The 22,193-nt window shown below is 41.6% G+C and overlaps 1 protein-coding gene and 1 non-coding gene across 3 annotated transcripts; both read left to right on the forward strand.

Moving 5' to 3' along the window:
* Window positions 1–2,937: 2,937 nt before the first annotated feature.
* KPNA4 (karyopherin subunit alpha 4) lies at window positions 2,938–22,158 on the forward strand. 2 transcript variants are annotated; one of them, XM_052686646.1, is made up of 17 exons: window positions 2,938–3,235; window positions 7,417–7,461; window positions 8,498–8,587; window positions 8,672–8,701; window positions 8,794–8,846; window positions 9,107–9,202; window positions 9,316–9,401; window positions 11,082–11,168; window positions 12,346–12,515; window positions 12,604–12,648; window positions 13,365–13,496; window positions 13,742–13,870; window positions 15,156–15,260; window positions 16,260–16,331; window positions 16,918–17,080; window positions 18,190–18,284; window positions 20,224–22,158. In XM_052686646.1, the coding sequence occupies exons 1-17, from the start codon at window positions 3,167–3,169 to the stop codon at window positions 20,320–20,322; spliced, it is 1,566 nt and encodes a 521-aa protein (XP_052542606.1). In that variant the 5' UTR covers window positions 2,938–3,166; the 3' UTR covers window positions 20,323–22,158. The 2 variants fall into 2 exon arrangements, with proteins under 2 accessions (XP_052542606.1, XP_052542607.1); XM_052686647.1 differs by lacking the exon at window positions 2,938–3,235 and adding an exon at window positions 7,288–7,311.
* LOC128082861 (small Cajal body-specific RNA 7) lies at window positions 14,231–14,541 on the forward strand. Its single transcript, XR_008207882.1, has one exon. It is a non-coding gene; the product is annotated as a small Cajal body-specific RNA 7 (non-coding RNA).
* Window positions 22,159–22,193: the final 35 nt, after the last annotated feature.

The raw sequence follows: 22,193 nt of genomic DNA on the forward strand, positions 1-22,193 counted from the left end.
AAAGACTGCTGAAGGATAGTCTTCCTCTGAACATACATAATTTAATAACAGCGAAGCTTGCTCTTGAATTTTGTATGAAGGTGCATGGTAAGAAAACCACACGTGTCAGAATGGTCTGTTAGATCTGTGATTTTAAGGCAGGTGTCAGTTTGAAGGAAGATTCTCCGAGGAACGCTGAGTGATGCTTAGTTATTTTCAAATGGTTACTCATGAAATGACACGGCTATTGCTCAGCTCCTCCTTTCGGTCAATCTTTTTCCAAGAACTGAGAGGTAATGCTAAGAGAGAGATGATTCCATGGAAAGGTCATTGTTACTAGTTGGGGCATTGAGTCAGTTTTGGTCGCTACAGAATGTGCTGGCTTTCCAATTCCATCCTTCCCCAACTACATGCTGTGTAATCAGTCAGAGCTGAGTGTGGCGACAGAGGTGATAAATCAGCCTGTTTAGGTTAGCAAAGACAAGGAAAGGCTAACTATGAAAACAGCAGCGATGGGAGAAAACTTGTCTTCCTTTTCGTTAACTTCTGAGCCAGCTCTTGGGCACTGTGTGTTTTTTTCACCTTGTCATCTTAAGGCATGATCAGAAATCAAATTACAGAGACCAATTTCATTATTGGTGACCACATTTTGCAGAGACAGAGCCTCAGTTGTGCCTTAACCTACTGATTCACAAAGAAAACTTCTTAAGGATGCAACAGTCTAAAAACCACTCTGCAAAAATGTTTCCCTGGGACTCAACAGCTGTTCCTCCAAGGAAGGGACAGCACAACTAACCAGCAAAAAGGTGATAGATCTGTAAAGCACTTGACATCTTATGAGACCAATGATTTCATGTCATTCTGTAACAGTAACTTTTCAGTATTTTTACTTATGCTATTATGCAAAGCTCCAAAGCAGTTTCACTTTTGAAAAGCCTTGTATTTCCTTCTGTCTCATGCAATTTCCTTAGGAGGAGCAAAACGTTAGCTGTACAAACAGCCTAATCAGTCAAAATGCATAGTGCTTCACCTCAAATTTTCACTTCAAAAAATACATAGCTAGTTTAACTTCAGTTCTGTTTAGGTATTCCTTTCTTACCATGTCAAGCAAACAAACAAACAAACAAACATAGTTCAGCAAAGGCATTAGATCACGGTTGGCAGCGTAGCTCTATTTCCATCACATTAACTGTGTGATTGCAATAGCTATGTTCAGCTAGGGCAGTTTCAAAGATGACAGAGAATGAAGAAAATACAGGATTTTGCATGTCTCTGTGAAACATACAATCCAATCCTCAGCCACAAGAGGAGGCAGCCTTAAAACATGCCTGAAAATTAAATCAGAAGTAGGGAAGTTTCTCTTTAGCTAATTCAAACCATTCAGACGTAAATACAGAGCTACAAAATAAACTCAGTGCAACAAAAGCCATAGCAAATGTGAGAGATTTCCAATTTGGTAAGGCAAAATATTTTACCTGCTAATCCTTTCATTCAAATAGTGCATTACCTCTTAAGACACAAATAGACAAGTACAGAAAATTTCTTTCTTGTATACCAGACTGCAACATCCAGGAGTTACTGTTGCTGGCTTCGAGGAAGATGGTAGACAACAAGGTATGCTCATATATTTAGTGAGACTGAAGTACTGGGTACCACTCCCAGCATAATTTTGTTAGGAGTTAAAGTTGTGTCCAAATGTTACATGCAGTACCAAGTAAGCTTTGAAAGGAAGAAAACAAAACATTGTTATCTTCACAAAATATATTCACAAAAAAAAAGGGTTTTTTTATATTGTTATTCTTCTTTTAATCCTTGTTGTCTGCCTACCCAGAAATTTTCTGTGATCTGATCAGCCGCGTCACAAAAAAGCTGCAGAATTAGGAGATTTCTTCTGCATTTCTGGAAAAGTCACTGCCAAGAAGCTGTAGCTTATCAGCTCCCACTTTCCAACAAACAGTGTTGTTATACTCCTAATTTACCAAAATAATAAGGACGTATCAGAGAACCACATCACTTGGTGTAAACGGAAAGCCTCAGCTGTGTTCAAACAAAACACATCCTTGGAATTTTCATGGTACCACGATTCTCTTCGCTGCTATGCTCAATATAAATCCAGGAAAGACTTTCTGCAACTGCAACAGCTGGTGCAACACATAGGTGACATTTTCGTTATAAAGCATCCTGCAAGGAAGCAAGGAGTTAACAAACCCGTGTAATGTTGAAAGCTCTTAACAATTATGGAAACCTCGTGTCCGCCAATATTGGTAAGAGAGGTAGTAGCTTTATTTCTGCCAGGGGAGGTTTAGGTCGGGTATTGGGAAACATTTCTTCTCCAGAAGGTGGGTGATGCACTGACAGAGCTGGGATCCCCATCCCTGGGGGAGCTCAGAAGGGATGCAGGCAGAGGGCGCCGAGCCCTAAGCACACACAGCGCCGATTCTCTACCGGAGCTTACCCGCGTCCCCACAGGAGCCGCCGCAGCACCCACCGCTCCCCGCGCCCCGCTTCCTCCTCTGCCCCCTCAGCCGCGCCTACCGCCAAGGCCTGGGGAAGCAGGGCTGATAGCGCCTTCATGGAGACCGCAGCCCTCTCTGACACACACACCAGCCCCCAAGGGGAAGAATTGCATTATAGAAACGTTTAATTGACTTTTGCCAAGTCTGGCGTTACAGCGACCACGGCGCTCCCCTCAAGACGACGAGCGACCGCCTCCCGCTCCTCCCCTCCGCCCCGTCGCCCCGACCCGCCACTCAAAATGGCGGCGGCCGAAGCTCCTGGAAAGGCTCGCTCTCTCTCCCCTCCCCCTCCCGATCTCCGTCATCGCGCGCGTCACGGCGCCGCGCAGCTCCCTCCCTCTCCCTCCTTTCTCCCATTGGCCGCCGGGCGCGGGCTCCTCGACCAATCGGCGGGCGCGGCCGGGCGGCCCAGAGCGAGGCTGCCCCTCTTTCCCCTCCCCCCTCTCCCCCTTCCCTCTCGCACCGTCCCTGGCTCCCGGCACGTTCGGCGCCCGGCAGCGGGGCAGCGCCGCCCCGAGCAGGCCGGCAGCGGCGCGGCGAGAGAACTCGGCCGCTGCTTAAAGCGGCCTCCGGTGGATTCGAGCTCCGGGGCCACGGGTCCGGGAGGAGAAAAAGGAGGAGGAGGCGGCGGAGGAGCAGCAACCGCGCTCCCTCCCACCTTCCCCCCCGCCATGGCCGACAACGAGAAACTGGACAACCAACGGCTGAAGAACTTCAAGAACAAAGGCCGCGACCTGGAGGTACGAGAGGAACCGCCCGGCTATGGCGGCGGGAAAGAGACGGAACGGCCGTGTGGCGTCTTTCCTTAATCCGCCGACGAGGGGCCCGCCGCGGGGCTGCGGCCTGCGCCGCCCGCCCAGCGAGGGAGGGACGGGAGGGAAGGGGAAGGGAGAGGCCGCGCTGCGCGCTCGGGTGCGGCCGTTGGGCTGCGCGCTTGGGGGAGGAGACGCTGAGGGGCAGCGCGGGGCTCCCTCGGACGCGCGGGGCCTTCGCCCCGCGCGTCCGAGGGACCCCGCGCTGCCCCTCAGAGAGAGCGGGATGCGAGGGGGGGTTTGTGACTGAAGGAGCGCAGGAATCTCACTCCCCGGTTAAAAATAGGTCCCGTTACGCTGACTTGCAGTTCTGTGAGGAAGCTCGGACGCTTTGTTGTTTAAAAGTCATAGCGAGAGACTTGTTTTTATAAAGCATTTCAGTTGGAGTACGCGGCTTCTCCAGGAAAAAAGCCAGAATGGCAGCGTGTGCGGCGTCATTGCTTTTTATTTTATTATTTGTATTACTTGTATTTCTTTGGACGGAGAGTTCCCATTATATTTCTAAAGTGGAAAAAGCTGAGATGTGTTTTTTTTGGGGATGGTCTGCTTTAAAACTCTGCAGCATTTTTATGGGTGATCTTGAGAGCAGCCTTTACTGCTGCAGTCTGCAGGTGAATCAGAATTAGTATAGGAGGGAAATAATGGATAAAGGAGGGCCTAAGTCACTGTTCTGGATTTTTACCAAATCCAGACGTGAGCTTGCATACAGCTCCAAAGACTTCATCCTTCCTTTTGTAGTTCAGTGCCTTTTTAGGAGGAAGTTGTTCACACAGGAGGTTGTGATGCACTGGAACAGGTTGCCAAGGAGGCTGTGGATGCCCCATCCCTACAGGCATTCAAGGCCAGGCTGGATGTGGCTCTGGGCAGCCTGGGCTGCTGGTTGGTTACCTGCACACAGCAGGGGGTTGGAACTGGATGAGCATTGTGCTCCTTTTCAACCCAGGCCACTCTGTGATTCTTCTATACCTGTGAGGCTCCTTTGTCATTGCTGTGAGGGCTGTACTGGCTGCTGTGGGTATGGAGCCGCCTTCTTAGCCTCTGTTGTTGTAGGGGTGCAAGTAAGTGCTCAAATGTAGTATTTCATGATGGCAGTCCTCCCCTGAAGTGCAAACAGGAAAGCATGAAGGCATGCTACTCCAGTTGTGTGTGTGGTAGGGTCGAGTTCTTGAGAAGCATGGGTTGGAGAAAGAAGTGGAAGAGGGCATGTTAGCTCTGGATGTGAGTGCCTGCTAGGCTGATGGGTCTGAGCTGTCCTTGAGTGTGGGACATAGAACACTTCTGTATTGGGCGTTGCTGAGGAAAACACGAGCATATCAGCATCCTGCAGCTCACACAAGATTGTACTGATAAGCTGAAGGGCTCAGTGGTGATTAATGGTCAGAAAATAGCCTTTATGATAAAAAATGTTAGCAGCTAAATATACTGAAAAAAGGGGTAGCAGCGGTAGGTTGATGAAAATAGATTTGATGACTTGATTTCTGATGTGGAGCAGGATCCAGTGAATGAAAAGAGCCAGATGAATTCGTCCTGAAGATGCAGTGGAGCAGTTGCCAAGGAAGGAGCATTCAGAAATTGGTTTCTAGAAACTTGTAAATTGAGCTTGCTTGCTAATGGTTGTGTTAGTGCAAGGTGAGACTGCTTCAGAGCAGTTCAACAATCACATCAGAGCTTCTTCAGAGCCGAAGGTGACACTGGAGAATGCAGCTGTATGATGCCATCTGCCAAGGAAAGCAGTGCACCCTGATTTCTTCTCTTTGAGATGTTTTCTGACAAACAACACAAGTTTATCTGAGTGTTGCTGTTACTGAGTTTATCATAGCAGTCTGTTCCATTTCCAGCACTGATGATAGTACTGTGAAACTTATGGACTTCATCTCATCCTTGTGTGTTTTCCTTTCCTGGAAGGCAGAGCAGTGACAGGTGAACCAACAACAGCTTCTTCATCAACCCAGCACTGCTTGCATAGGAAGTGACTTGAGGGAGCCCTGCTTTGATCAACTGCTCTTCAGTGGTGGTTTGTCTGTTGTGCAGAGGCTTCTGTGAGTCCTTGGCTTTCAGGTGCTCTTCAGAACCTGAGAGAAACTTTTCAGAGAGAAACTGAAGCCATGGGGCTGGCAGTTTTCTGTTGGGTTTGTTTTTGGGTGATTTTATTTTCTGGAGGGATAATCCTTTTCCAGCAGTGTTGATGTGTTCACAGGGTTTTGAAGGCTGATCGTTACACGTAACTTTTATTTTTTCCAAGTGAAGAAACTTTGTAGAAGTTGTGCCCAAGACTTTTTTGCTCGAAATATCTGTTTTAATTCTACTCTTCTCTCCCTGTTTCTGTTACATGTGTGCTTTTCCTGAATGAGGATGTGCTGCCATCCGAGTCATGGCGCTGTTAGCTGTGACGATCCGGCTTTTTAAAAACCCTTATGGTTTCATTTCCCTTTACAATTGGTTTACCAGCAATGCAGATTTCCACTCACTCTTTGAAATGATATAGCTGATCTCCTTGGTTAGCAACAGTTTTTCCCTCTAGGACAAGGGGAAAGCTCAAACAGGAGAGGTTTAGTTTGGATGTTACGCAGCAGCTCTTCACCCAGAGGCATTGAGGCCCAGAGCTGCTGGGGCTGCCATCCCATGGCCACCTGTGCAGAGCCCATCGTAGGGAAATGGAGCTTATCTGCATCCAGGTGTGCTAGCTGCTGACCTTGTGTTGTTGATGTGACTTTTTGTAGGTGTACAGTTGAAGAGGCCATGCATGTAAGCAGCACTGAGCTCCTCTATTAACTGTGGTTTTGACTGGCCAGTTGTGCTAACATCCGCTAAAATCTGCACATCTCCTGACTGCTGGCTTTGGTGCTTTTAGTGTGGGACACTTTGTATTTGGTAGTGACTCTTACCTGGCAGGTCTATGTGCTGCAGCTGCATTAGGTACGCTCCTTTGCTTTGCCTTTTATTTAATGGGAAGCCGTTGGCCTGCAGGTGTTCCTCACTGCTGTCCTCTGCCTGTTGCTCTCCTGACAAAATGCATTTTTGGCCCTCCGGCAACAAAAGTTTCTGCCTGCAAAGCAGTGCAAGGCCATACTTTCTTTTCCACTCGCTTCTTTTCCTCTTTTCCTTTTGACTCCTTCCTTTGAGAAGGTGCGATGCCTTGCCCAGAGCTGAAAGCTTGATTGGGATCTAATGTCCGTTTCTTTCAATACAAATACTTACATACCCAAAAGTTGGGTTTTTAATCCTTCCAAGCTGTTCCTTATTGCTGGTCAGAAGCTCCCCTGGCTGCTTTTTCCCCCACATCCACTGTTAAAGCAGTCCCTCGTGCTCTGGGATTCCAGACTTTCTCTGGAAACGTTTCATTCACAGTAAAAATGCAGTTCTGTTGTTACTCATTCAGATTTTGAAGCACAGGACAAAATCACTGTAGATTATTTTCTTTTTGTTAATACCTTTCACAAGTGAATGAATTTTTGTATATTTACACTTTTTCTGAATACTCTGAATGGGACAGGATAAGGAGAATGTTTGTCCTTTCTGTATGAAGGGTTGTACGTGGATTTTGTTGAACGTTATTTTCTCAGTTGTAGTTTGGTTTTGCACATGACAATTCAATTTTGCTTGTTAGGTCTCTTAATTTGAACTTATTCATAAATGTGTTACCCAAGGCAGGGTAACTGTTATGGTTGAGGCTTTATGGCTTTCACGTTCCCTTTGCCTAAGCCTGGAGGGAGGTCAGTGCTGAGTACAGAAGTGGCAACTGCTGGCTCAGGGTTTTGGCCTCATGTATTCTGGTGATGTGGGTATTCTTTTAGTGGAGGGGAAAAAGCAACAAGTAATCTTGAATTGAGAAAGAGTTGTAAATATCAGGCAATCCCAGTCTACTCTCTGTTAGCTTGCTGTGGCACTGTTATGTTTTACAAACAGCATCATCTGATATTGCTCTTCAAGGTGCTTGTTTGTTCCTCACTTTGGTTACTTCATCTCCTGTTGGATTTCTGCTCCTATAGCGAAAATGAAATCTGGTGTGTATAAGTACTATTCAAAGTGCATGAAGTTGAAAATAGTCGGGCAAAAATCACTTAACCCAGGTCCAGATCATAATGTACTTCTGTTTTGATTCTTTTCAGACTATGAGAAGACAAAGGAATGAAGTTGTCGTTGAGTTAAGAAAGGTGAGATAAACTAGTATTAACTTCTTACTGAAGGGAACTTGGTGATGCTGGTTACTTTTAAGTAGATAAAATGCTTGTGTGTAACTCTGCAGTTCGCAGGGAACACCATGCTTCAACTGTTAATCCTTACTAATTCTGTGGAGGTATCTTGGTTTAGAAGAAAGCTCTGGTTACCATTCCCAGTACTAGAAGTCTCGCATTTAAAAATGAAGTTTAATTTGTAGTCTTAGAAGGATGGCTCTTGTTCCTGCAGCAAGTTTTTTAATTTTGAAGATTTTGAAAGGCTTACCATTTTTGGCAAGGACAAGGAGGAATGGTTTTAAACTGAGACAGGGGAGGTTTAGGTTGGATATGAGGAGGAAGTTTTTCATCAGAGGGTGGTGAGGCACTGGCACAGGTTGCCCAAGGAGGCTGTGGGTGCCCCATCCCTGCAGGCATCCAAGGCCAGGCTGGATGTGGCTCTGGGCAGCCTGGGCTGCTGGTTGGTGACCTGCACACAGCAGAGGGTTGGGACTGGATGAACACTGTGCTCCTTTGCAACCCAGGCCACTCTGTAATTCTTTTATACCTGTGAGGCCCCTTTGTCATTGCTGTGGGTATGGAGCTATTTTCTTTCCCAGAGCAGCAGTTTAACACACAAGGATGTGTGTGAAGATACAGCTGTTGAGAATTTTTGGAAATAAGTTGACTTCTCTCTCAAATTATAGCTTGAATTACTTCAGAAAATCTAACTTCAGGGGAATGGCCTGGTGGTGTTACAAATATTAACAGTTAAGTTGCAGTGTCAGTATTGATGGATGTACATATGAAACTTCTAGAAGAAGTGCAGTTACTGCTAGTGCTGAAACTAGATGGCGTTTTTACTTATAAAAAGTGATTTCCAAAGCGTGCTTCCCTCTGCAGCAGTTACTAACTTCTGAGTATTGGAACTTTTAATAGTCTCAGTGAAGACACACTTAAGATGCTGGTTTAAAAAATCATTTCTTAACAGCCCACATGTCCCCTAAATCTAATTTCTTATTAACGTGTTTTTAAGAACAAAAGAGACGAGCATCTTCTAAAGAGAAGAAATGTTCCCCATGAAGATATCTGTGAAGATTCTGATATAGATGGGGACTTCAGAGTGGTAAGAATTAACTCTAAACCATGTGTTTTTTTTTTTCTTCAGAGGTGGCTAATTTCTAACTGCTCTTGTATCTTTTTTTCCTAGCAAAACACTTCTTTGGAAGCAATAGTACAGGTAAAAATAATAATAATAATGATAGTTGTTGTTCTCACATTATTTATATTATGTTGACAAATGTGAAAAGTCTGAATTTTCTCTTATTTTAGAATGCTTCAAGTGACAACCAGGGTATACAGTTAAGTGCTGTGCAAGCTGCAAGGTAAGAAGACACTTCTCTCACATGTTCTGCTTTCATTCTTTCATTCAACCACGCAGTTGAATTCAGACAGTGTGTATTCTGGCTTAAGTAAGGAAGGTATGTCACTTATTGATTTAAAAAAGCAGATCCTTAATGACTGACCTGATGATAAGAGCACTTTGAGCAGGATGTTGGACTAGATGACAGTCAGTGACCCTTTCTAGTCCTCACTTCTCATTCTGTGATTGTTGACTTTTGCATTTTGTTATTTTCTTACACAGAAAACTGCTTTCCAGTGATCGCAATCCACCAATTGATGATCTAATAAAATCAGGAATATTACCTATTTTAGTGCACTGTCTTGAAAGAGATGACAAGTAAGTATTTCTACAAATCCAAGTATTGCTGGGGGAGTTCCTAGTGTTTCGCTAATGTGCCTGTGAGTTCTGACTGAAAACTCATGTTACAATATGTTTTTTTATTTCTCTAGTCCTTCTTTACAGTTTGAAGCTGCGTGGGCTTTGACAAACATTGCATCTGGAACCTCTGAACAAACGCAGGCCGTAGTTCAATCTAGTAAGTCCAGTACTATTTGGTGGTTGATAAAGCATGCACCATAGCTTCCACAAAAACAAGATTTAAACGGTAGTGTAAAGAGCATCGCATCCACACTCCTGTTTCTCTGTATCTCAAGCATGTTCACCAGTCCACGTGTGATAGGGTTGGTCCTTTCATGCGATAGCCAGGTTGAAATTGAGTTGTCAATCACAGGCCCGTCGCTGAAGGACCTGTCCATGAAGTCTCCTGCCAGAAGTTCTACTTCTTCTCTGGCAAGCAGCATCAGTTGAAGTGCACATCTGCTTTTGTTCTTCATTTTCTCAGATTTTTAAATTCAGTTGGGTTTCCTGATGGTGAGTAATCTCTTCTGGGAACTCACACTATTTTAGCAGAGTTGATATCTGCTGGTTTTCAGTTCTCAAACATAATTTAAAAAAAAAAAGTCTCCCATGGGGGAATTTCCCATGTAATTGCAAAGAGAGAAGAAAAGTGTGAACCAAGTCTAGAGAATGCATCTCATGAAGCTTTTCCTAACTTGAGCTGAAGAAAAAGCACTAGCCTTTGTGATTTGAGGAGCCTGAAGTTTGGGAAGGAATTTGTCTTGTACTTGGAATCTGAGTTATAAAGCAGTCTATCTTCTGTGTTTGAAATGTGGCTTAAGTTCTTTTTTATAAAGAAAAAGCTAAATAGAAGTGTCTGCAGAGCTTCCTGAGACCCTGAAGGAACCTAACATACTGACTTTGCCTAAAATCCAAGGAAGAAATCCACAGGAATTACAGTATGTGAGATGCTGTTGTCCTTAATAGTAGAAACAGTATCGTATTGCAGTGCTGCTGATACCATGAAGTATACAATGTTTCCAGAAATGAAAAGACAGAATTATACTTGATTTTGTTTTCCCCAACATTGCAATCATGTATTGGCTCTTTTAGTGCTACTTGGTACTTTATTCAGTGTAGTAAGTATGCAGCTTCTCAAATGTGCAGTGTGGTTTAAACCATGAAATGTCAATGTTTTGTGTTTTCTGTAACTGTTTCACTTCAGCCATTGAAGTAGATTGTTTCTTTTTCATTTTTTAGTGCTAAACAGTTACAGGCTTCTTGCAGCTTGTATGTTATTTGTTTTATATTTAAAAAATATACCTATTTCCTATTTCTTAGCACCATCTTGGCTGTTAAGTGGCTGGGTGGATTTCTGGTTAGCAACTGGTGCATACTTGACTACTAGTAGTGATGTGGTAGGAGGACAGTGTTTAAGATTGCAGCAGATCTATTCCACATCCCTGTTACTGCATTGCTGATCAATAATCTATTGATTTAAGTTGGCTAACTTGACTGGATGAGGTTGGCTGCACGGTTAGTACTTCTGCAATTAGTTCTGTTTAAAAAAAGTTAGTGCTGGATTTCTGTGTATAATGAGTGTAACTCAGCTTGGAGTTCTGACAAGCCTTGGTAATTTTGTGAGACTTAAAGCAAATTAAATGTCAGGTTATTTTAAGAGTTGCAAGCTCAATAAGAACAAGTAATAAAGGAAGAATTGTTACAGTGTTTTACTTCAGTATCATCTGGGAAGCTGGTAAAGCTTTGACCAACACTCAACCACGAGAAGAAAGTCTTATGAAACTTTGAGTTAAGTAATTTTGTCTTTTCAGATACGTATTCCTTAACAACTGCATGGTGTTTTGTTTGTGTTTTTCAGATGCTGTACCACTTTTTCTGAGACTGCTGCATTCACCTCACCAAAATGTTTGTGAACAAGCTGTGTGGGCTTTAGGCAATATCATAGGTTTGTGTTACTCCTGCCACTAAAAATTGCTGAGTTCCTTTTGAAAATGAACGAATAAACTAGGTAGCATTTTACATCAGAACTCTGAGATGTTCAGCTGTAGGACAGTAAGCAGCCTTTGTTAGCAGTCACTCTGTTCTTAACTCTTTCCTGTTTTCTCTGTCATGCATCTGGGGTGTACACCCCAAAGCATTTCTTTGCAGATACAGGAAAAGAGCAGTTATTGTCCAACAGGCATGTAGATTGTTAAAATGAAAACTGTTTTGCATTGGGTTTTGAAATATGGCCTGAGCTCACAATTTATATTGAGTAGTAGACAAGTTGTGATCATTCAGTCTTTAATTTGACTTTTTGTGTGCAGGCTTTAGCCAGTGCTTGTAGATGGCATCCAATCCATTACAGTGCTTGAAGTTGTGATTTCTGACATACTGAGGCTTCTTCCGTCTGACATTTTAGAAATGCCAGGTCTTAAGAAGCAAGCCAATAAAAAGCTTGATTTTGTAACTGCCTGAAATGTACTGTATGCTTGTATGTCCCTGAACATCTAAGAGTGGGTTTAAGGAAGCAAAATCTATCCTAGTATAAGAGTGGAGCAGTTCCAAGACCAGCTCATGATGCCACGTGTGTATGTATCTGTGGGACCAGATGACATGTGTCCTGGGGTTCTGGAGGGGCTGGCTGGTGTGGTGGCCAAGCCACTCTCAGCACATCTGGAAAAGCATGGCTGTAAGGCAAAGTCCCTGGTGATTGGAAAGTGAGAAACATCACTCCCCTGCTCAAGAGAGAAAGGAAGACATGAAAAGCAGGCTGTTGAGCCACATGCCTGTGCCTTAAATTTTGTATGCATTTTCAGTTTGAATTTTGAATGTCTGGAAGTTAGAATGACTCGTAAGCATGGATGCTGAAGTCTGACTGGATCCAATGTGATTTATTGAGTAGCCATGATGAATCAAATTTAGCTGTGCTTTTGTTGGATGTATGCAGAACCAGTGGTACAGACTTGTTTTCCAAACAACAGGACGCACGTAAACTGTTCTTGTCCACTCATACAGAGTCTTGAAGATTACCACTAGGAATTTGGAGTGTGTTTTTAGATTAAGGTGACCAGTTGTGGCATTACCTTTCTGTGAATTGAGTGGGATGACCTTTGCTTTCTCTCTCTTGATATTTTTACCAGGTGATGGACCCCAGTGTAGAGATTATGTTATTAGCCTTGGAGTAGTGAAACCACTGCTGTCCTTCATCAGCCCATCTATTCCCATAACCTTCTTAAGAAACGTTACTTGGGTCATGGTCAACTTGTGCCGTCACAAAGATCCTCCTCCACCAATGGAAACCATTCAGGAGGTGACTGAATTGCTCCCTGTAATTAAGGCAAAGCTGAGTATCTGAATGCCTTAAAAGTAACAGTGAAATGATTCTTTTTTCTCTTTAGATCCTTCCAGCCCTCTGTGTTTTAATTCACCACACAGATGTAAATGTAAGTAATTCTGCTTTGAAATAGTTTTGTGTTCTGGTACAGCTTTTTAGCTGAAGCATAAAGCTTACCATACTTAAGTAGCTCTTTATAAAATGAATAAATCTATCACCCTGTGGTAATCTTATTATCATATTTGATTTTAAGCAGCAGTTAGGATTTTTGCCTTGTATTTCTCTCTCTATAAGTCTTTACTTGAATGTACTTGAAGAGAATCAGCTTTTATCCATTCGTGAAGTTCGTCCTGATACAAAATCAAATTTGACTTGATTTTCTGTAAGCATCTGGTAACACATAAATGTTGGGTTTTTATGACTTCCACTTAAGCTTGAAACCATAACAAAAATCTGTGTAAATAAGAAGAAAATGTGAGCATGTTAGCAGGTATTACATTGCATCAGAGGTGAAATACAAGCATAGGTTGTTTTGTAGTAAAATAAGTGACTGACTTCCCTAAAATTATAGGTCAGCTTTTTGCCTAAACAGAAATCGGAGTTAAGAATTGTTCTTTAGTGAAGTTGTAGCTGAGTTGGTAAAGTTAATGGCAACAGTGCTTCACTACAATGTTTGAACTATTTTAGACTTCCATAGACCGGAAAGCATTAAGTTTATCAAACGAAGTAGGTTATGGACAAGAATCTGCTGTGTTACATCAGTTCTTTGTTTTTAATGATATACCTCTGTGGTAACTACAAATGAATGTGTTTTTTTTTTGTTAGATATTGGTAGATACAGTCTGGGCTCTCTCATATCTAACGGATGCTGGCAATGAACAGATCCAGATGGTGATAGACTCCGGAATAGTCCCTCATTTGGTTCCTCTTCTCAGTCATCAAGAAGTGAAAGTGCAAGTGAGTTCAGCTAACTTTTTTTAAGTGTTGCTCAAGATGCAATGCTAGAGAGAGCAGCTAATTTCTTTTTATAGTCCATGATGAACTTTAAAGAGTACTTTTTCCTATATGGTACATCATTAACATAACATAGTTTGCCTCTTTAACTGTTTGAAGCTGTAGCATATGCTCAGTTAGAAAAATCTTTGCTCTTTCTGCTTAAAGGAAATGTTTTGTTTGCAAGAACTGAAAGTGTTTTGTTTCAGACTGCTGCGCTGAGAGCGGTAGGAAACATTGTCACTGGTACTGATGAACAGACACAGGTAGTTCTGAATTGTGAAGCCCTTTCACATTTTCCAGCACTTCTGACACATCCCAAAGAAAAAATTAATAAGGTATGTAATTGCACAGTTTGTGTTTGATTGATACAGCCCTTATATTTGGTTCAGCTGTTTTGGAATCCACATAATGTAGCGTGGTAGAGATTTGAGTAATGACTAATTACAAAATGCCAGCTTTACAACAAAATGGATGATGACTTTTCTTTTTTTTTCCCCTCTTGAATTTAACAACCACAGAAAAATCTCTTAAGGAACTAAAACTTGTTCCTGACAAAGAATGGTTGTTTTCTGATTCATCTAAATGAATTCCTATGATTCCTATGAAATTAATGCTTTATCTTGTAATTTTGGCGAGTGACATAAATGTTAGGGTTATTGATATGTGAAATGTCATTTTAATTAAACTGACTCTCTTGGAAGTGATGAAATGGAGATAATTGGATGTCTCTTTGAATGGATTGTGTGTGAGGAACAGATCAAATGGGGTGGGAGGATGGGGGAGGGGTGTGTGTGCATGCATGCTTGTATAGAGAAGGCTTTAAATGGGGGCACTGATAATGAAGTGCTGATTCCGGAGTGCATCTGAGGCATGTTGTTAAATTCTGGGGTCCTACTTTCCAACATTGCCAATGATTAAAGCCCAAGACAAGCTCACCAAGACAAGCCTAGGCATCTTAAATCTCTAACAGGTTCATTAATGAAAATGATCCTGTGATCTGATCCAAGAGACTCAGTTGAACTTTTAAGTATAGAAATTGGGAAATTGTATTTAGCATGATTTTCTGGACAATAAGTTGAGCTGTTGGAGGAGGCCCAGAGGAGGGCCACAAAGATGATCAGAGGGCTGGAGCACCTCCTCTGTGGGGACACATTGGGCTGGGGCTCTGCAGCCTGGGGAGGAGAAGGCTCTGGGACAACCTTATAGTGGCCTTCCAGTGCCTGAAAGGGGCTATAGGAAAGCTGGGGAGGGACTGTGTAAAGGCAGGTGGTGACAGGATGAGGGGAAATGGTTTTGAACTGAAAGAGGGAAGTTGTAGGCTAGATACTAGGAAGAAATTCTTTGCTGTGAGTGCGGTGAAGCACTGGAACAGGTGGAACACTGAGGTTGTGAATGCCTGCTTCCTGGAAGCATTCAGGGCCAGGCTGAATGGGGCTGTGAGCAACCTTGCCTAGAGGGAAGTGTCCCTGCTTATAGCAGGAGGCTTGGATCTAGGTGGTCTTAAAGGTGCCTTCCAGCCCAAACTGTTTGATTATGATTCTGTGAATGTAAAATCTTGCTGATGGAAATAAAATACAGAATACAGTTTGAATTAATTTCTCAAAACCTTTTATTTTGCAGGAAGCAGTGTGGTTTCTATCTAACATCACTGCAGGAAATCAGCAGCAAGTTCAGGCAGTAATAGATGCAAACCTTGTTCCAATGATAATACATCTTCTAGATAAGGTGAGATAATAAGAAGGATTTAACAGTTAATTTCATTAAGTGGGGAAAATGACACTGAATTTCTTGCTTCATGTTTTACAGCATACTGTAAACTTGGGGATGGGGAAGAGGGGGTGATAAACTTTGGGCACTTCTAATATGTTGCAAGATATGTGTTACTGTTTTGGATAGTACTTTGTGAAGAACTGTACAAAAATGCATGTTGAATGTACTGGAGAAAGAAGCAAATCCCCCCTGTTCTCAGTTCTTTTAGTCTTGTTAATTTCTGTTGTCTTTCTAAAGAGTGGGGGCAGAAATTCTTGCCTGTATGTAAAATTAATACATGCGGATGGAGGGCTGTGAAGTAGTTCCCAATGCTTTGCCAAAGGTTAAGGGTATGGAATAGGGGTGTCCTATCTTTTTAAACAATTAAAACTGTATCAACAAAAATTAAGTGGATATATGAAGTAGTCGTAGAGTGTATTTCTGAGCTCTGCTTCAGAAATGGCAACTTGCTGTATACAGATGTGCTGCTTTATGGCAGTAGAAGCCAGAAACACCAACCTTGCTTGTAGTCAAGATGAAGATGGAATGAGTCTTAACTGAAGAAATACTTTTTTCCCCTAAGTAATAAATATCTGTTTACAAATAGTTCAAACCCACCATGAGAATCATGATCTCAGTGAGGTCACTGAGAAAAGAGTGAGGGGCAAACCTTTCTGGTTTTCAAACTTAGTAAGAAAACTTCTTGGCTAACTTCAGAGGCAGGCAGTTACGCTGTGTGCCATGCACAGTGCACACAGCACATGTTTATCAAAACAAACACTCCCACTTATCTCTTGCTGCAACATGACAACTACTGATAAAGAATGTCAGAAACGAATGCTTCAGTGCAGCAGGTTTCTAGTGGAAGAGATGATGTTACCATGCAGAATAAAGAGTAGCAAATTAAAGCTTTGACTAGAATGTAATAATTCCAGTTCTTATCTGATGTAATTTCTATTTGCTGTTGTATTTTAGGGTGACTTTGGTACTCAGAAAGAAGCTGCTTGGGCAATAAGCAATTTAACAATCAGCGGAAGAAAAGACCAAGTGAGTCAAACCTGATGAGCAGACATAAATCCTGTGGCAGGATTATGAATATCCAGATTATTCTTTGCTTAAGTCATTTTTTTCCTTTTCCACAAGAGATTTAGGAGTGAGCTTAGGTTCTGGTTTTGGAATGGCCGTATCAGTGGGGAGTTGGGTGGAGGCCCCTCTGTTAGGATAGCCTCATAGCTATGAGTAACACTCTGATAAGGATCTTGATCATTCAGCATTAGTATCTTTTTACCATTTTTTGGATAAAAATGTTAGCTATGTTACAAGACTTTCTTGTTAACTCAGAATATAAAATTGTGTCGTTTGAACATGAAGTTCAGACCCTTTTGTATTGCTGAGAAATTTACAGTATCTGCCATTTGTTTAAGCAGTCTTCCTTTCGAAACATATTTTTAACATAGTTCATGTTTACTCTGCTATGCTATAAACTAAAAAACCAATGAGATGTGTCTTCTACAGACTGCTTTTGCCCTGATGGGTAACTTTGAGTGTTCTGACTGCCTTACATTTGGCTGTTTGTGCTTGTGGTGCTTTGTCGCGCTGTTGAGATCACTGCCTTTTCCTTTTTTATCCTTAGGTGGCATACTTAATTCAACAAAACGTAATTCCTCCCTTTTGCAATTTGCTAACAGTAAAAGATGCACAAGTTGTGCAAGTGGTTCTGGATGGACTAAGTAATATATTAAAAATGGCTGAAGATGAAGCAGAAACCATAGCCAATCTTATTGAGGAGTGCGGAGGTATGAAGTTGAGTTGTTTTTAGACTGTTTTAAAAACATTGTTTGTTGAGCCTCCTGCCCTGTGTGTGTGCTGTGGGCCCTGTGTTGGCACAGATGTTTTAAGCAAATCTATTTATTTATTTTAAGAAACATCATCTTTTTGTGTCTGTTTAAGTTCATGATCAAGTAAAACATGGAGGAATTGGCATATGGCAGTCAAGTTCATTAGGCATCAGTTATTCTACTCATGCAGTGTACTTGACAAATTACCTGTAAATGTGTGGATAACTTGCTTACCTTAATCATACGTGTGTTTGGGTGTTTTTCTTTCTTTTTAAGGGGGGAATAAAATAATAAGGGCACACAAGTTGCAGAAATACAGCTTTATTTTCTTAATGGCTTTCAGACTTCCTGTGTGCTGGTTGCTATTTAAGTTGACTGAAAATCTTCCAGGGTGAAAGAACAGTGATACTAAGCTTGAGCACGAGTGAAAACTGAGATATCATGAGCATGGAGTGAATTTTAAAACACAAAAACTCGATAGAGGGAGAAAGCTTAATTCAGTGAGAGTGGCAGGAGGGAGAAGAGGCGTTCATGCCTGAAGCTCTGCTGGTCAGAACATTAAAAACACAGATGCATGCTTCACTCGTGTCTGCCAAAAAATTGTATCCAGGAGCTGGTTGGTGTATATAGTCAAGCTGCAGATCAGTAAGCAATGGCACGTGTGCTACCAAGAGCGTGCATGTGGTTTGGAATGTCATGGGTTGTGGCTGCAGCTGTGAACTGAGGGTACAAAGCACTGCTCAGTGCCCCCATCTCTGCCCTTATTTCCAAAGACTGGCCTAACCACTCCAAGTGGGAAGAGAAGGATCACCATAACTCCTGGAACTGGCCTTCTCTATGACCTTTTCTGGTCCTGTGGTGTGTGTTCCAAAACCTCTAGTACATCTTGTCCAGTCTCTAAAGCTTTTATGCCTAAGCACGTCAGGTGGGTTTAACAGCTTCTTATTGAGTTTTACTTTATATCTGGGTTTGTTTTTAATGATTTTGTATGATGAGACTTTAAGGAGAGTGAGGGAGGTAATTTTACTTCAACTTAGTATTTTAATTTGACTGCATCTTTTGTGTAGGCCTGGAGAAAATTGAACAGCTACAAAATCATGAAAATGAAGACATCTACAAACTGGCTTATGAGATCATTGATCAGTTCTTCTCTTCAGATGATGTAAGTGTGTTACAGTTCTGACACCTGCCTTTGTAATCATTTGTTTTCTTTCATAAATGTGATTCAGGAGGGAGGCAGCAGCTCCAAAGCCTGGCGTTTGTTGGGTTGTTTTCCATGTGGATTTTTTAGTCTATCCAATTGACTGATGTGCATTTAGGGTACTGTTGCACGTTTCTAAGCCAAATATGCAGAATTATTTCAGGGCATTCACACTAAAAGGCTTATAAAATTTTAACTTGATGTCACAGCCTTTCTGAATAGTTGTTTGTAGGCAATAAGTAGAGTTTTCCAGCTTTTGAAATTCTTCATCTGTTTAAAGCAACAGGCATTGTCCTGATCTGTATTCCTGAGTGGTGCAGTCACACAGATTGCAGAAATAGTCACTGCATGTGAGCTGCTCTGGCCTTAAGTTGGTCTTGTATTATATGAAAGGTTGGTGTGCTTGCATAGATCTTGTGCCTTATGATTATGGATTCTGAAAAACTTGCCTTGTGTGTAGTCTAAGAGAAGCATAGAATGTCCACTGGCACCTAAAATATCATAGCACTGTAATAGTCATAGTGGCAATAGCATGGACTAGTTGCTTAAGTTTTGATGTGCTCTTCAACAATGTGATAAACATAGGGGTATTGTGCTTGGTTTTGCTTACATGTCACCTTCAATGAGATAAGGAGCATAGAGGAAACTATTTAAATGGGTTTTGAAGTCTGAAGGCTTGGCTGACTCATCACCATTCAGGATATGTCATGTTCTGCAACCGTGCTACTGGAGAGCACTGCTCAGTGGGTTGCTTGTTTATCTTAACACCTTTCTGCACTGTTAAGGTTCTGCACGTTTTGTTTATTATTATCACCAACCCTTCTGTTAGAAACCAACCCTTTGGTTTTGGAGTCTGTTAGATCTCCAAAACTTCATAGTAAACTTCAGATTCAGTGAAGAATGAGCCCTTATATGAACCTGCTGCATATCTTCTGTTGTTCATGATGAAGTGCCTAAAGGTCTGATACCTAATGTAAGCCTTATCTGTAGGGAATGAAACACTAGGCTAGGGTTAGGGTTAGAAGAACTAGTAGTTCTTCTAGCTGTCAGCTTCCAAGTTTGCTATTTCACATCTGCTAACCTACTTGCTGACTGGGAGTATTAAGTTCAAGATTCTGCTTAATAAGAAAAACGTTTTGAATGTTCTGATAATTTCAGAGGTGGGTACGTGTGCATCAAATGAAAGTGAAAACATGCTGATCAGGAATGTCACTTTCAGTTTAAACATGCAGTGTAAATCAAACAAAGGTATTAGATTTCTATGCAATTCAAATTATAAAAGATGCTCCCTATGCATAAAGGAGATATAATGTCAGTCTGCTTCATGCAGTGAAGGTTTTCTACTTGATTAGACGGATCTGGGGAGCACATAATTGCAGAAATGGTTGAACTGTAGAACATGCAAACGTTACCTACATTTAAGGTTCCTTTTTTTTTTATGCCAGTCTGTTTTTAAATGTAAGCAATAGGTCCTTTTTAGGAGCTCAGATTCTGTGTATATAGCAAGACTTGGAATTTAATACGTTGCCAATTTAGCAACCTGTGTGCTACCTACTTAAGCTGAAACTGCTATTTCAGCTCGCTCTTTAAGTATTACTGGCCTCTTTCTAGGACCAGTGACACTTCATAAGCTGTCAAATAAGCATGGTATGTGGCCAGCAGAATGCTTTCCAGTATTCTGCAGAGTGGAAACTTTTAAAAATGAGAGTACCAGGTGCCATGAAGTGTATCTGCTAAATCTGAAGCATTTCAGGTTAAATTATTTCATCATAATAGCACTCCCTGGTTGGGGGAGAAGGTTGCAAGAAAATGCAATGAAGGGGATAGCTGGAGTGACAGTTTGTTACTTCAGTGAGCCTGTCTTTCTGTTCCTTCTTATTATATTCTTGTTCTCTTGCAGATTGATGAAGATCCTAGCCTTGTACCAGAAGCAATACAAGGCGGAACATTTGGTTTCAATTCATCTGCCAATGTACCAGCAGAAGGGTTCCAGTTTTAGAGTGGTGTTTTGGAAGTTAGGTACAATGCAGCACTGAATAAAAACAAAAAAAAGGTTTGATCCATCAATCTTGGCTCATGGGATCCGCTGCTGCATTAAATCGGGAAAGAAAATGTGAAGATTTCATTTGGAATCACAGAAAAGCCCAAATGAAGTCAAGATGGCGAGTGGGTGCGAGTGAGAATGAGTGGCAAAATGTAATGAAAAACTTCACACTGAATGCTTATTTAGATTGTTCAAAGAAAAAGGGCTACAGGTCAAAGATCTTCAGTGCCTGAGAAGGAACAATGACTTACTAGAGCAATTGGGGGGAAATGCAGTACTACCATCATCAAGCCTTGTAAGCATAAGAGAATAGGATGCCCATATAAGTCCAAGGAGAATGAGCCCAGGCCTTGCTATGAAGCACCGTGTGAATGGACAGCATTGAATGAATGTCTGGACTCGATGCTGGGAGCCAGACTTGTTTCCAATACGGGGCTCTTCAGTCATGAAGCAGACTCCTAGTCCTGGAGTGGCGTGTGTACGAGAGTATGGTTGTGATGCTGTATGTGAACGCATGCAAGCTTGATTCGCCTTCAGGGGGCTGATAATAAAACCTAGTAAATCATCAAAATGAGTTCATAAGTGTTAACTTACACTGGACACAAAACCAAGACCGGTTTAGCAGCAGACTCTGGTTTACTCCTGCAGCCTGTGTTTCTTTTTTCTTTTCTTTTTTTTTTTTTTTTTTTTTTCCCCCTCCTTATTTTTCTTTCAGTTATTTTTAAGTTCTTTCCTGTATGGCTTATTAGTTGTTTGTAAAGTCAGAGTTTCAGGAAGGCTTCCCTGTGCATTTGCACCAGATGAATGTTTGATGTTATGAAAAGCTTTCCATATCATCAAAACTAATTTGTAGATTTTTTGCATGAAAAAGATCATACATTTCCCTTCAAATAGACTGTGTTGCAGTACACAAGTTACCATAATAGTAGAAAGCAGTAAAATGTGGTAATAAAATCTCATCCTTTTCATTTTCAAAGATAACATGAAGACCTTTGCATGTGGTAATCTACAGCATAGTTCATTTTTAGATTTTGTTGAGTCCTGTAACCAAATGTTTCCGTTGTGGTAGAATACCGTGCTGTGTTTCAATGTTACTTGTTTTCAAACTTTGTTTTCTATGAAAATGATATGGAAACTTCTAAAAATGGAATTTGGTGCATATGTACTGCCGAATAAAGACCGAAAAAGAGGTGTGAATAGATGTACAAATCAAGTCATGGTTTGAACACCTTTAATATGCCTAATCCAATTGTTTTAGACTCTTTTTATCTTAGATGTAGGCAGCCATGAACAATCTATTTTGAGCCACTTTAGAGAGAACTTTGTATTTTTAAAACTTGCACAAAAGCGATGCAAGTGTTTTTATAATTGGAGTAATGCCTCAGTTTTGAGGTTCTGCACACTAAATTCAAGGAGATGTTACAAATTTGTACAAAATGAACTCTTTATAAGGTGGCTCATTGTAGGAAATGCTGTGCCTTCCCCTTTGAGCACAAGTGTTGCATGAACAACAGTTTGCTATAATAAAACATACCAGATTAGCCACCATTAGCATCTATATCTACCTTGTGTTTTAAAATCAACTGGTAATTCTGAAACACTGTAGAATGGATAAAGATTATTTTGTGATCATAACTCTTTGTTGGACTAGAGTATTTTTGCAGCATTCCTTGTCATCAGAAACATGGTTAAAGTTTAAAACTAGAAGCAGCGGAAACTAGCTTGTGAAATTTATCCAAGTAGAGTGCAGGCTAGGCTGTCTTGGGGAAATAAACATTAAATCTTGCAACAGTATTGTACTGAGCGTGTCTTTTTGTGTGTTCAGA

The sequence above is a fragment of the Tympanuchus pallidicinctus genome, unplaced genomic scaffold (assembly GCF_026119805.1).
Source record: "Tympanuchus pallidicinctus isolate F22 unplaced genomic scaffold, pur_lepc_1.0 scaffold22, whole genome shotgun sequence".
NCBI classification, from domain to species: domain Eukaryota; kingdom Metazoa; phylum Chordata; class Aves; order Galliformes; family Phasianidae; genus Tympanuchus; species Tympanuchus pallidicinctus.

What these genes read in the sequence shown, in the direction of transcription:
- KPNA4 (XM_052686646.1), top strand. Translation starts at nt 3,167, where the DNA reads ATGGCCGACAACGAGAAACTGGACAACCAACGGCTGAAGAACTTCAAG. An exon ending in GGCTTTAGGCAATATCATAG is followed by an intron (nt 11,169 to 12,345) that starts GTTTGTGTTACT and finishes TATTTTTACCAG; the next exon opens with GTGATGGACCCCAGTGTAGA. An exon ending in TCAGCGGAAGAAAAGACCAA is followed by an intron (nt 16,332 to 16,917) that starts GTGAGTCAAACC and finishes TTTTATCCTTAG; the next exon opens with GTGGCATACTTAATTCAACA.